General features: G+C 53.5%; 1 protein-coding gene across 1 annotated transcript; it reads left to right on the plus strand.

The window, feature by feature from the left end:
- The first annotated feature begins 4,816 nt into the window (after positions 1 to 4,816).
- On the plus strand, positions 4,817 to 11,747 carry LOC132589294 (vitelline membrane outer layer protein 1-like). The gene is made up of 3 exons (XM_060262002.1): positions 4,817 to 5,057; positions 6,096 to 6,190; positions 11,351 to 11,747. Exons 1-3 carry the CDS (start codon positions 4,866 to 4,868, stop codon positions 11,679 to 11,681), a joined length of 618 nt encoding a protein of 205 aa, XP_060117985.1. The 5' UTR covers positions 4,817 to 4,865; the 3' UTR covers positions 11,682 to 11,747.
- The last annotated feature ends 1,104 nt before the right edge of the window (positions 11,748 to 12,851 follow it).

The raw sequence follows: 12,851 nt of genomic DNA on the forward strand, positions 1-12,851 counted from the left end.
GTCACATCATGAACCTCATGAACAGAACCAGTTCCTTTGACTGTTTGTGGTTCATGAACCAGGCATGCCACAAACGATGAACTGGACCAAACCACATATTCCCAGTTCATGCTCCTCCGTAGAGGGAATCTGTGTGCCATGACTTCCTCTTCAGCATTTGGCCATTTACAGCTAATCAGCATATATTTCAATGGATTAACTGTGAAGGGGCGGGGGGAGGATTTCTGTGCCCCCTGAATGTGATTCCCTGACCAGGCAGGACAGGGTGTTGCGTCATTGGATTAAAGAATCATCCCACTCTATACAGCAGGGAGTATCCAGAAAAGACCATGGAATCATAGAATCCTAGAGTCGGAAGGGAACTCTAGGGTCATCTAGTCCAACCCCCTACACAATGCAGGGAACTCACAAACACCTCCCCCTCAATTCACAGGATTCTCATTGCTGTCAGAGGGCCATCTAGCCTCTGTTGAAAAACCTCCAAGGAAGGAGAGCCCACCACCTCCCAAGGAGGAAGCCTGTTCCACTGAGGAATCGCTCTAATGGTCAGGAAGTTCTTCCTAATGTTGAGCCGGAAACTCTTTTGATTTAATTTCAACCCATTGGCTCTGGTCCTACCTTCCGGGGCCACAGAAAACAATTCCACACCATCCTCAATAGGAAAACCCTTCAAGTACTTGAAGATGGTGATCCTATCACCTCTCAGCCGCCTCCTCTCCAGGCTGAATATCCCCAGCTCCTTTAATCTTTCCTCATAGGACTTGGTCTCCAGACCCCTCACTATCTTCATCACCCTCCTCTGGATCCGTTCTAGCTTGTCTATATCCTTCTTAAAATGTGGTGCCCAAAACTGAACACAATACTCCAGGTGAGGTCTTACCAGAGCAGAGTAAAGCGATACCATCACATCACGTGATCTGGACACTATACTTCTGTTGATACAGCCCAAAATGGCATTTGCCCTTTTAGCCACATACTACTACTAAGACAAGTCTCCCCCATCCTATAACGATGCATTGGATTTTTTCTACCTAAATGTAGAACTTGACATTTATCCCTGTTAAAATTCATTTTATTGGTTTTAGCTCAGTTTTCCAGCCTGTCAAGGTCATTCTGTATCCTGTTTCTGTCTTCTTCTGTGTTTGCAACCCCTCCCAATTTAGTATCAACCCCTCCAAATTTAATAAGCATTCCCTCTATTCCTTCATCCAAATCATTGATAAAGATGTCGAACAAAACAGGTCCCAGGACAGATCCTTGAGGCACTCCACTTGTCACTCCTCTCCAAGAGGATGAGGAACCATTCACAAACACTCTTTGGGTGTGATCCGGCAACCAGTTACAGATCCACCTAATGGTAACAGGATCCAAACCACATTTTACTAACTTGTCAACAAGGATAGGATGTGGAACCTTCTCAAAAGCCTTACTGAAATCAAGTTAAACGACGTCTACAGCATTCCCCTGATCCAGCAGGGTAGTCACTTTCTCAAAAAAAGAGATCAGGTTAGTCTGACATGACTTATTCTTGAGAATCCCATGCTGGCGCTTAGTAATCACATCTATTCTTTCTAAATGTTCCAGGACTGACTGTTTGATGATTTGTCAAACTTTTCCAGGTATAGATGTCAAGCTGACAGGTTGGTAGTTACCCAGAACATCTTTTTTCCTCTTCTTGAAGATGGGGACATTTGCCCGCCTCTAATCTTCCGTCACCTCTCCAAAACCAAAACAAGCAAAAGCAGTTATGCCTGGAATGAAACACAAAAAAGCACAGTGAAGTTAATGAGTGACGCACCGGAGCGGCCTTTGCCCCCAGAGAGGGCAGATAGTGACAGAGCCAAGCACGTCCCAAAGGAGAGAAGGGGGGGGGAGCTGGGGGGACAGGCACATCAGGTGAGGAGGAGGCTGGCCAGGAAAGGTTTCAGCACCAGGGGCTTGAGGCAACATGAACAGAGATTCCTTTGCATGGGCAGGGCGCACAGGCATCCCTGTGAAGGGGCAGTCTTGGAATCCCCCAAGCTCCCTGAGGCAGCCTGTGGCTATAACTCAAATGGCCCCAGAGGCAGTGTGGAAGCCCCAGAAAGCAGAAATGGGGGAGTAGAGAGGTGGGTAGACAAGAATCCTGGGAGGCCTGGGCTCAAAGCCCCACTTCCGCCATGGAACCCCACCGGGTGACCTCCAGCCCATTGCAAACTCCCACTGTGGCCAGCCTCACAGGGCTGTTGTTCTGGGAACAGGGTGGAGGAGAGAAAGATGATGGGGGCGGGGCTGCTGCGGGACCCAGCAGGGGAGGAAAGCAGGCCGCAAAGCAATAAATGCAGGTGAGTCATTTGCATTCAGAAGCAGGACAGCTTTCAACTATCACCTTCCCTGGTGGCATTTAGGACTTCTGTAAATAGTCCCCATTCATTTCTTCCAAGGTAGACATCAAGAGTCCAAGGGCATCTTCTCAGTACACCTCTCCCAAATGCATACGGTGTTAGTTATGAGAACCTGATGGGTTTAAAATCCCCCCACTTGATGCAGTAGTTGGTGGGGCTGAGCCCCAAAGACTTTCCCCCCAGAGCCCCCTGCTCCAGCTTCAACCCAGCTCCCATCCTGCCAAATGAAACCCTTCTGTCTGTTAACTCCACAGCCAAACTTCCAAACGAAAAAGAAACCCCTGGAAATAATGACTGCTTCCCAAGAGGACTGGACTTATTGGATTTATATCCCGCCCTGTACTCTGAATCTCAGAGCGGTCACAATTTCCCCCCGCCCCACAGACACCCTGTGAGGTGGGTGGGGCTGAGAGAGCTCTTACAGCAGCTGCCCTTTCAAGGACAGAGTCTCAGAGTGGCCTACAATCTCCTTTCCCTTCCTCCCCCACAACAGACACCCTGTGAGGTGGGTGGGGCTGAGAGAGCTCTTACAGCAGTTGCCCTTTCAAGGACAACCTCTGCCAGAGCGATGGCTGCTCCAAGGCCTTGGGTCAGCCACAGCTCTCTTATCTGGGAGAACCGGATTTGATTCTCCCCTCTTCCACTTGCAGCTGCTGGAATGGCCTTGGGTCAGCCAGACCTCTGTTATCTGGGAGAACTGGGTTTGATTCCCCACTCCTCCACTTGCACCTGCTGGAAAGGCCTTGGGTCAGCCAGAGCTCTCTTATCTGGGAGAACCGGGTTTGATTCCCCACTCCTCCACTTGCAGCTGCTGGAATGGCCTTGGGTCAACCATAGCTCTGGTAGGAGTTGTCCTTGAAAGGGCAGTTTCTTTCAGAGCCCTCTCAGCCCCGCGATAAAGGAGATTGTGACTGCTCTGAGACTCTGATTCAGAGAGAAGGGTGGGATATAAATCTGGTCTTCTCCTCCTCTGTAATTTGCCGTGGTGGCTCTGAGAACACACAAAGTTATTCCACTTCTCCTGCTAGCATCTCCTAAAACTCTCAGTCTGGACTTCCAGGTAATCTCTATACACCATGAGAATTACCGCAGCTTTGTCTGACCTGTGAGACTGTCCTTGTCTCTCCCCAGGATCTTTGGCTGGCTGCCTTTCCAGACTCCCAGTCTTTTCTCCGCTGGGTAAAAGCTTCCTCGGAGGTGTGTGTGTGGCTCTTTGGACGCCAAGGAGCTTCCTGTTGGAGACTCCTTTTATTTGACTGCCGCTCCCCGCCCTGGTCTCTAGCAACAGTTTCCCCTCCAACTGGCTGCTTCTTTGCAGATATGCTTTGACCCACCCTCTCAACTCCCTCTCTCTCTGCTTCTCCACCCCCCTCCCAATTCCTCCGAATTCTCAGCAGTCCGATGTCCCAGCTCTTAGTCACGTGACCTAGCAGCTCTCTTGATTCCTGGTGCTTAGCTAAAAGCCTTGCTGTCCCTCACAAAAGCATTTAATGACACTTGTATCCCATGTCTCTGTCACTAATGGAAAACAACTTGAATGGCCATATTTCCATCACATTTTACTTTTATGGTTAGAAAACAGGCAACTTCTGAATTTGTCCTGAATTTGCAAGAACAGCAGAAGAAACATAACATTTTGAGGCAAACAGGAGTTGTCATGAAATTTGGTTGCACCCCTCGACATCTTCAACTTCGACCACCATTTTTCACACTCACCCCCAAGCCCTGAGCATCCCGCCCCCTTCTTCTTTGGAGAAAGGAGAGGAGTGGTTGGTTGAGGGGGCTTTATATATAGTCTGCCTTTCTTTCAGACACTCAGGGCTGGTTAAAAAATTTAGCAATGCAACAGGAACAGTGTTCAACTGGATGCCAAAGTTAGAAAGGTAAAAGCATCTTCCGGAAGAATTCCATTTTACTGCTGTTACCCAAATTGTTCTCCATGTCTGGCCTGATGTGTGAACAGTGTCCTCTTCAGGTGCAGGACTAGAACTCTCTTCCCACTCTGCTGTTCTGTGGCCACCGAAAGTGTCACTCCACAAACGTGGCCACCAGAAATGCCACTTGGCATTCAGGCTGCCTGGCCTTTGGAAAGCAATTCAGGAAACCTCTCCCTGCACTGAGAGACCCCTCCGGGACCTCCCGCTGGGGGGGATTCCATCTCTGCTTCTGTCTTCTTTTGCACCCCTCCAGCCACGGTGGGGTGGGCAGGGCAGCCGGGATGGGGGTGGGGACCCACTATCAACCATGTGCACGGGATGCCTCTCGCCCTGCTGGGTTGCCTCTGTGGGAGGGCGGCTGCAGCCTCTTGGGAGCCTTCCTTCGTGTCCCTCCAGGGCTGGTGGTCAGGGTGCCCGAGTTGCCTTGACCTCAGCCAGGGAGATAAGGTCTCTGTTTGGCCATCAGGAACAGTGGGCGTTGCTGGCCAGAGACATGAGGAACACACTGTCCAGCTGGACACAGAGGCTGGAGTGGCCGGAGACCATGCCTCCCCGCAAAGGCCTCATGTTCTGCCTTCTCCTCAGCCTCTCAGGGGCTTTGGAGCACCCAGCAAAGGCCAGGAGGCTCCTAAAGGAGAAGCAGGGGATCAGTGTTTCTAATGGAGGCCCTCGGGGGGTCTGGGGAAGGCCAGAGTTCTGCCCAGAAGGCACCTGTGCCAATGGTTTCAAGCTGCAGGTAGGTGTGGGGGGGCTCAGATGGCAGCAAAGAGGGGGGGGGCAAGGAGAAGAAGAAGATATTGGATTTATATCCCGCCCTCCACTCCAAAGAGTCTCAGAGTGGCTCACAATCTCCTTTCCCATCCTCCCCCACAACAGACACCCTGTGAGGTGGGTGGGATTGAGAGGGCTCTCACAGCAGCTGCCCTTTCAAGGACAACCTCTGCCAGACCCAAGGCCATTCCAGCAGGTGCAAGTGGAGGAGGGGGGAATCAAACCCGGTTCTCCCAGATAAGAGAGCTCTGGCTGACCCAAGGCCATTCCAGCAGGTGCAAGTGGAGGGGTGGGGAATCAAACCCGGCTCTCCCAGATAAGAGTCCGCACACTTCACCACTACACCAAACTGGCTCTCCGGAGTGGGGGGGCACCTCCTGACTCCTGGGCCATGTCCTGAAGGCTCAGCGGGGCTCCTTAGGGAAAGCCCCCTTCAGGCCAGCAGGGCTGACCTCTGACCCTGGGCTGCAACTTCAGGGTTCCTGGGAGGTGAAGAAGAGGCGCTGAGGGGAAAGAGGCCTGAGAAAAGAAGGGAGTGAAAACCGGCCTTTGCTTCATGAGGGGAGGGGGGGTGAGGAGAGGAGAAAAGGCAGCAGGGGCAGGCTAGTCTGCTGGACGGTAGAAAGAAGCTTTTAACAACTCAGTGGTGGGACTGGTTGGCCAGAGGTCTTGAAGGCTCTTCCTCCTCCCTTGGAGGTTGCTTTAGGTTGTGTGTGTGGCGGAGGGGGCTCGAACAGGATGGTCTCTAGACCCCTGCCAGCTTTCTTAATCCAGCTGCCCCTCTCCATGTCAGGACACAGAGCTGGGGATGGGGGAGGAGAAGGGGCGTGAAGAGTGGCACACAGAGCCCACCCCTCACCTTGGTGGTCTTGGCAGAGCAGCACCACCTGCCCAGTGGCCTTCGGACCAGCGGCTGAAGTGGCCTTGCGATGGCCTGAGGGGCTTGTGCCGTCCGCACTCTGTCCACCTCCCCCCCACCTGGTCTCTCATTTCTCCCTTAAAGGTCCATTCACCAGCCAACGGCACAGACAAGACAGGAGTGAATGGGATCAAGCTGCGCTGCTCGGATATGTCCAGCATCACATCGACTGTTGGGCCGTGAGTAGCTCCTTCTTCCCTTTGCAGAGTCAGCGGGGCTCCTTCTCTCTCCAAGGGGGGCGACCCAGGCGATGTGCACAGAGGCAAGAGAGGGTGTCCCAGCGCTGGGCTCCATCGCCTGCACTGATCTGCTCCGGCTTCTTCTGCAGCGTCAGTCACGGGGCTTCATTTCCTGCCTGATCATAGAATCACAGAATCCTAGAGTTGGAAGGGACCTCCAGGGTCATCTAGTCCAACCCCCTGCACAATGCAGGAAACTCACAAACACCTCCCCCTAAATTCACAGGATCCTCACTGCTGTCAGATGGCCATTTAGTCTCCTTTCAAAAACCTCCAAGGAAGGAGACTCCACCACCTCCCAAAGAATCAGAGTTGGCAGGGACCTCCAGGGTCATCTAGTCCAACCCCCTGCACAATGCAGGAAACTCACAAACACCTCCCCCTAAATTCACAGGATCCTCACTGCTGTCAGATGGCCATTTAGCCTCCTTTCAAAAACCTCCAAGGAAGGAGACTCCACCACCTCCCAAAGAATCAGAGTTGGCAGGGACCTCCAGGGTCATCTAGTCCAACCCCCTGCACAATGCAGGAAACTCACAAATACCTCTCCCTAAATTCACAGGATCTTCATCACTGTCAGATGGCCATCTAGCCTCTGTTGAAAAACCTCCAAGGAAGGAGAGTCCACCACCTTCCGAGGAGGAAGACTGTTCCACTGAGGAATCGCTCTAACAGTCATAGAATCATCAAATCCTAGAGTTGGAAGGGACCTCCAGGGTCATCTAGTCCAACCCCCTGCGCAATGCAGGAAACTCACAAACACCTCCCCCTAAACTCACAGGATCTTCATTGCTGTCAGATGGCCATCTAGCCTGTTTAAAGACCTCCAAGGAAGGAGAGCCCACCACCTCCCAAGGAAGCCTGTTCCACTGAGGAACCGCTCTAACAGTCATAGAATCCTAGAGTTGGAAGGGACCTCTAGGGACATCTAGTCCAACCCCCTGCACAATGCAGGAAACTCACAAACTCCTCCCCCTAAATTCACAGGATCTTCATTGCCATCAGATGGCCATCTAGCCTCTGTTTAAAGACCTCCAAGGAAGGAGAGCCCACCACCTCCCAAGGAAGCCTGTTCCACTGAGGAACCGCTCTAACAGTCATAGAATCCTAGAGTTGGAAGGGACCTCTAGGGACATCTAGTTCAACCCCCTGCACAACGCATGAAACCCACAAACACCTCCCCCTAAATTCACAGGATCTTCATTGCCATCAGATGGCCATCTAGCCTCTGTTTAGAAACCTCCAAGGAAGGAGAGCCCACCACCTCCTAAAGAATCCTAGAGTTGGAAGGGACCTCCAGGGTCATCTAATCCAACCCCCTGCACAATGCAGGAAACTCACAAACGCCTTCCCCTAAATTCACAGGATCCTCATTGCTGTCAGATGGCCATCTAGCCTCTGTTGAAAAACCTCCAAGGAAGGAGAGCCCACCACCTCCCGAGGAAGCCTGTTCCACTGAGAAACTGCTCTAACAGTCATAGAATCCTAGAATCCTAGAGTTGGAAGGGGCCTCTAGGGATATCTAGTCCAACCCCCTGCACACTGCAGGAAACTCACAAATGCCTGCCCCTAAATTAACAGGATCTTCTTTTGATTTAATTTCAACCCATTGGTTCTGGTCCTACCTTCCGGGGCCACAGAAAACAATTCCACCCCATCCTCTACATGACAGCCCTTCAAGGACTTGAAGATGGTGATCCTGTCACCTAATGTTGAGTCGGAAACTCTTTTGATTTAATTTCAACCCACTGGTTCTGGTCCGACCTTCAGGGGCCACAGAAAACAATCCCACACCATCCCCTGTATGACAGCCCTTCAAGGACTTGAAGATGGTGATCCTATCACCTCTCAGCCGCTTCCTCTCCAGGCTAAACCTCCCCAGCTCCTTCAGCCTTTCCTCATAGGACCTGGTGTCCAGACCCCTCCCCATCTGATGGAGAAGCAGGCGGTGGAGTGGAAGGAGGGAAACGTTCCTTTGCTGCGGGACCCTTTCTCTGCTGTGGTCAGGAAGCTGAGTGGGGGAACTCGACTTCAGTCTTTGACCCTTCTGAGTAGGACCCCTCCCAACCCCCAACATGGCAGCAGTGGGAGGAATGGCTGTTTCAAGATGGCTCAAAGGGCACGCGTCGCAGGCTCCATGCATGTCTGGAGCCATCTTGGAAGCGACAATAGCACACATGCAGGCCTGGCACTAGCACCCCAGGCTGAAACCTGCACCTCTCTCCCCCTCCAAGTTTCTGCGTGCGGCCTGATGATGTCACCGGAAGTGACATCATCAGGCCCCATGTGCTTGGCCCAGCCCTGTGCTCGGCCCTCTCCCGCTTCAAAGGGAGCTGGAAAGACCTCTTCCCAGCCCCTCTGAAATAGGAGAGGGCTGGGCAGCCCCCACCCCAAGCCTCGGTCAGGGCGAAAAGACAGCGGGCAAGCTCAAAGGCGGCTCTGAACACACACGCCGTCTTCCCAACTTCACCAAGGTCAGGAAGCGGCTATGGTGGGCGAGGGGGCGCCATCCCTGCACACAGGAAATAACGCACTTCCAATCCACTTTCAGTGCACTTTGCAACTGGATTTTCCTGTGTGAAACAGCAAAATCCACTTGCGAATGTTCCCTAAAGAGGACTGAAAGGAGAGTGTTATTCAGCACTTGTGAGAGCAGCACCCGGAGAGTCTCATTTTGGAAGGAATTCAAAAAGCTGCCAATGGTGGCAGGTGGCGTGTCGCTGGCAGATTCTGAGGGGAGCGCCTGGAATGTTTGCATTCAGCTTGTTTTGCTCCTTTCAACTTTAGATTCCTCCGTCTCATCATTAGATCAGGTGTTTCGAGCTGTTAATATATCTGCATGACATTTGCCCTGGTCTCAATGACAAACACGTTCCCAGATGTATTTTTGGTTTGTCTCCCAAGCAACCGGAATGAAATTGGCAGATGCTGTTGCCCAAAGCCCCAGGGTCCCACCTTCCAAACTTCAGGCAACAAGGAGAAAGCCTCCCAGTCAATTGGAGAGTCCATTACAGGCACAACACAATTCGAGGACGAATTCCTTTCTCTCATCCAGCTAAGAGGAAACCTTCTCCAGGAACTGTCACCCTCACACGAGGAAACCTAGCTGGCTGCCAGGGGTGGAGAGGAAACACAGACCACGGGGGACCTCACCTGGCCAAATGGTCTTGAGCCGGCCACCTGTCTTCACAAGATCAGGCAAGGGCTGGAAGGGCCAGGGCTCTGCTCTGGAGCCTCTGCTTGGCATGCAGGTGGTGCCGGGTTCAGTCTCCAGCTACAAGGGCCAGGCAGGAGGGGATGAGGGAGACCCTTTTCTGTTTGAGCCCCTGCAGGGAGAGCTGCTGCCAGTCTGACTGGAAGGACCCCAGAAAGGTGTGAGTCAGTAGAAGGCAGCTTCATGAATTGAGGGGGAAGTGTTTGTGAGTTTCCTGTGTTGTGCAGGAGGTTGGACTTGATGACCCTGGAGGTCCCTTCCCACTCTAGGATTCGACGTGTATGGAAACTGCGGCCTCGCTCCTTCTCCTGTTCTACCATTTCCCAGCCGGGTGTATGAGCTAAGCCCAGTCCACCATGCAAGAGCATAGATGGCTTTAGAAAGGAGCTTCACCACTTACATTGGAAGAGTCCCTTCCCCCAACCCCGGGGAAAGGCTGTGTAAAAACACTGAGCTACTTTCTGCTGAGCCTTGCCTGGGCAGCCACACTCAGAGGGGCTGTGGCCTCCAGGGTTTCCTTTCCCATGGACTGTCTGGCCCTTCTTTAACAGGGGCTGCTGCCGCCAGCCACTGGGCTGGGGTTCCGGCCCAACCTTCCTGTGCCCGGGGAATGCCAGCATTTTCTCACAAGCTCTCTGCCCTCTGGTGTCAGAACTGGTCGAAGAGGAAATGCTTCCAGCACTGCTGGGCTCAGGCACTGCAAGAGACCCGATTCAGAGAGATCTCCTGACTCTCAAGTGGTTTGGCCGAGGAATCAAATCTCTCTTTGCCCTCTGCCCCCTGCCCTGTTTCAGCTTCACCTGTCTTGCTGGGCTCTTAACTAGCCCTTTCTAATCAGTCTGCTCTGCATGACAGTCAGTATTGTGTTCAGTTTTGGGCACCACATTTTAAGAAGAACATAGACAAGCTGGAAGGGGTCCAGAGGAGGGCAACAAAGATGGTGAGAGGTCTGGAGACCAAGTCCTATGAGGAAAGGTCGAAGGAGCTGGGGATGTTTAGCCTGGAGAGGAGGCGGCTGAGAGGTGATAGGATCACCATCTTCAGGTACTTGAAGGGCTGTCATAGAGAGGATGGTGTGGAATTGTTTTCTGTGGTCCCGGAAGGTAAGACCAGAACCAATGGGTTGAAATTAAATCAAAAAAGTTTCTGGCTCAACATTAGGAAGAACTTCCTGACCATTAGAGTGATTCCTCAGTGGAACAGGCTTCCTCCTTGGGAGGTGGTGGGCTCTCTTTCCTTGGATGTTTTGAAACAGAGCCATGATGGCCACCTGACAGCAATGAAAATCCTGTGAGTTTAGGGGGAGGTGTTTGTGAGTTCCCTGAATTGTGCAGGGGGTTGGACTAGATGACCCTGGAGATCCCTTCCAACTCTAGGTTCTATGACTGTTAGAGCGATTCCTCAGTGGAACAGGCTTCCTCCTTGGGAGGTGGTGGGCTCTCCTTCCTTGGAGATCTTTAAGCAGAGGCTAGATGGCCAGCAATGAAGATCCTGTGAATTTAGGGGGAGGTGTTTGTGAGTTTCCTGCATTGTGCAGGGGTTGGACTAGATGATCCTAGAGGTCCCTTCCAACTCCATGATTCTATGATTCTATGACCGCCCCCAGCACTGGCATAAAAGGCAAAGTCTGTGCTTGGGTTTATGGGGATGCCCCCCCACCCCAGGCCCTTCTGCAGGCGGGTGGAGTCGTCCTCTGCCTTGGAGGGTCCCCTTCTTCCATCGCCTTCAGGGGCTTCATTCAAGAGCTGCCACTCAGGACAGGAGGCCATTCCTGAACCCCCCTCTTCCCCACGGCCTGGCCTCAAGGGTAGCAAGAGAGGCATTCCTGGCAACCAGGCTGCAAGTTCACCTCCTCCTGCTCTGCTTCCTTTCTGCTTGTCCTTCAGGTGGGGAGCCTGGACCACCACTCGCCTCTGCCCCACCGGCTACCTGGACTCCTTTGCCCTGCGGACCCAGCAAGAAGCAGCCTCCCCTGACAAGATGGCCGTCACCAACGTCCTCTTCACCTGCTCCTCCTCCAGCCACCCCCTGGTGGGAGACGGGCTGGCCGAGGGCCTCCTCGGGGGCTGGAGCAACAAGTGCCTCCACGGCCACGTGATCTGCGGCATCCGCACCAAGGTGCAGAATCCTCAGGAGCAGGCCGATGAGACGGCCCTCAACGACGCCCTGTTCTACTGCTGCCCCTGCCACTCTCCTCCCAAGCCCACCCCACCGTAGTGCCCCCCCATTCCCATCAGCCCTCCTAGGGGCCCCCCAGACAATAAACCTTCATGACAGCAGAAAGCCTGGAGCCTCTGAGTGTGTGTGTGTGTGTGTGTGTGTGGGAGGGGTTAACAGCTGCGGCAAGCAGAGGAGGAGCGGGGGGGGGCGGTCATGTGGGGCACTGAGGAGCCCCCTAGGGTTGCCAATCCCCAGGTGGGGGCAGGGGATCTCTCGATTTTGAGGCCCTCCCCCGGCTTCAGGGTCATCAGAAAGCGGGGGGAGGGGAGGGAAATGTTTGCTGGGAACTCTGTTATTCCCTATGGAGATTTATTCCCATAGAAAATCATGGAGAATTGATCCACGGGTATCTGGGGCTCTGGGGGGGCTGTTTTTTGAGGTAGAGGCACCAAATTTTCAGTACAGCATTTAGTGCCTCTCCCCAAAATATCCCCTAAGTTTCAAAACGATTGGACCAGGGGGTCCAATTCTATGAGCCCCCAAAGAAGGTGCCCCTATCCTTCATTATTTCCTATGGAAGGAAGGCATTGAAAAGGTGTGCCGTCCCTTTAAATGTTGATGGAGTTCAATTATGCTTGTCACAGCCTTGATCTTGGCTCCACCCCAATGTCTCCTGGCTCCACCCCCAAAGTCTCCTGTCGCCACCCCCAAGGTCCCCAAATATTTCTTAAATTGGACTTGGCAACCCTAGAGCCCCCCCCTTGCTGCTAACGAGGCTCAGGGCAAAGAGCTCAGCTGCAGGGGGAGGGGCAGCCCAGCGCAGATTTCTGCATCCCCCCTCCCCCAACAGACCCGCCTGGGCAGGCACTATGCAGCCTTCTGCTGGGGCCTTCAGCCGCCTGTAGCCCAAGTGTGTGTGTGTGTGGGGGGTGTTCCTGGAGGGGAGGGTGGGGCTGGAGGAGCCTCTGAGGCCCAGGGGGTGGAGTGGGGCTGGGCAACTGCTCTGGGGCTGGGCATATCCCTAACCCTCCCCTCCTGCCAGGACTGAGGCCTGCTGAGGGGGTTCTTGCAGGGATGGGGGGCACGCAGGGACATCCGGAATCCATCTGTGGGGAGCCATGGGCCATGAGATGGGGGGAGACCAGGAGCAAAGGCAAGAGCAGCGGGGAGGGGAGGGGAGGGGCGCCCTGCCCTCCAGTTGTTGGGGCCTGCCCCCTGCCCCTCTCA

The sequence above is a fragment of the Heteronotia binoei genome, chromosome 21 (assembly GCF_032191835.1).
Source record: "Heteronotia binoei isolate CCM8104 ecotype False Entrance Well chromosome 21, APGP_CSIRO_Hbin_v1, whole genome shotgun sequence".
Classification (NCBI taxonomy): domain Eukaryota; kingdom Metazoa; phylum Chordata; class Lepidosauria; order Squamata; family Gekkonidae; genus Heteronotia; species Heteronotia binoei.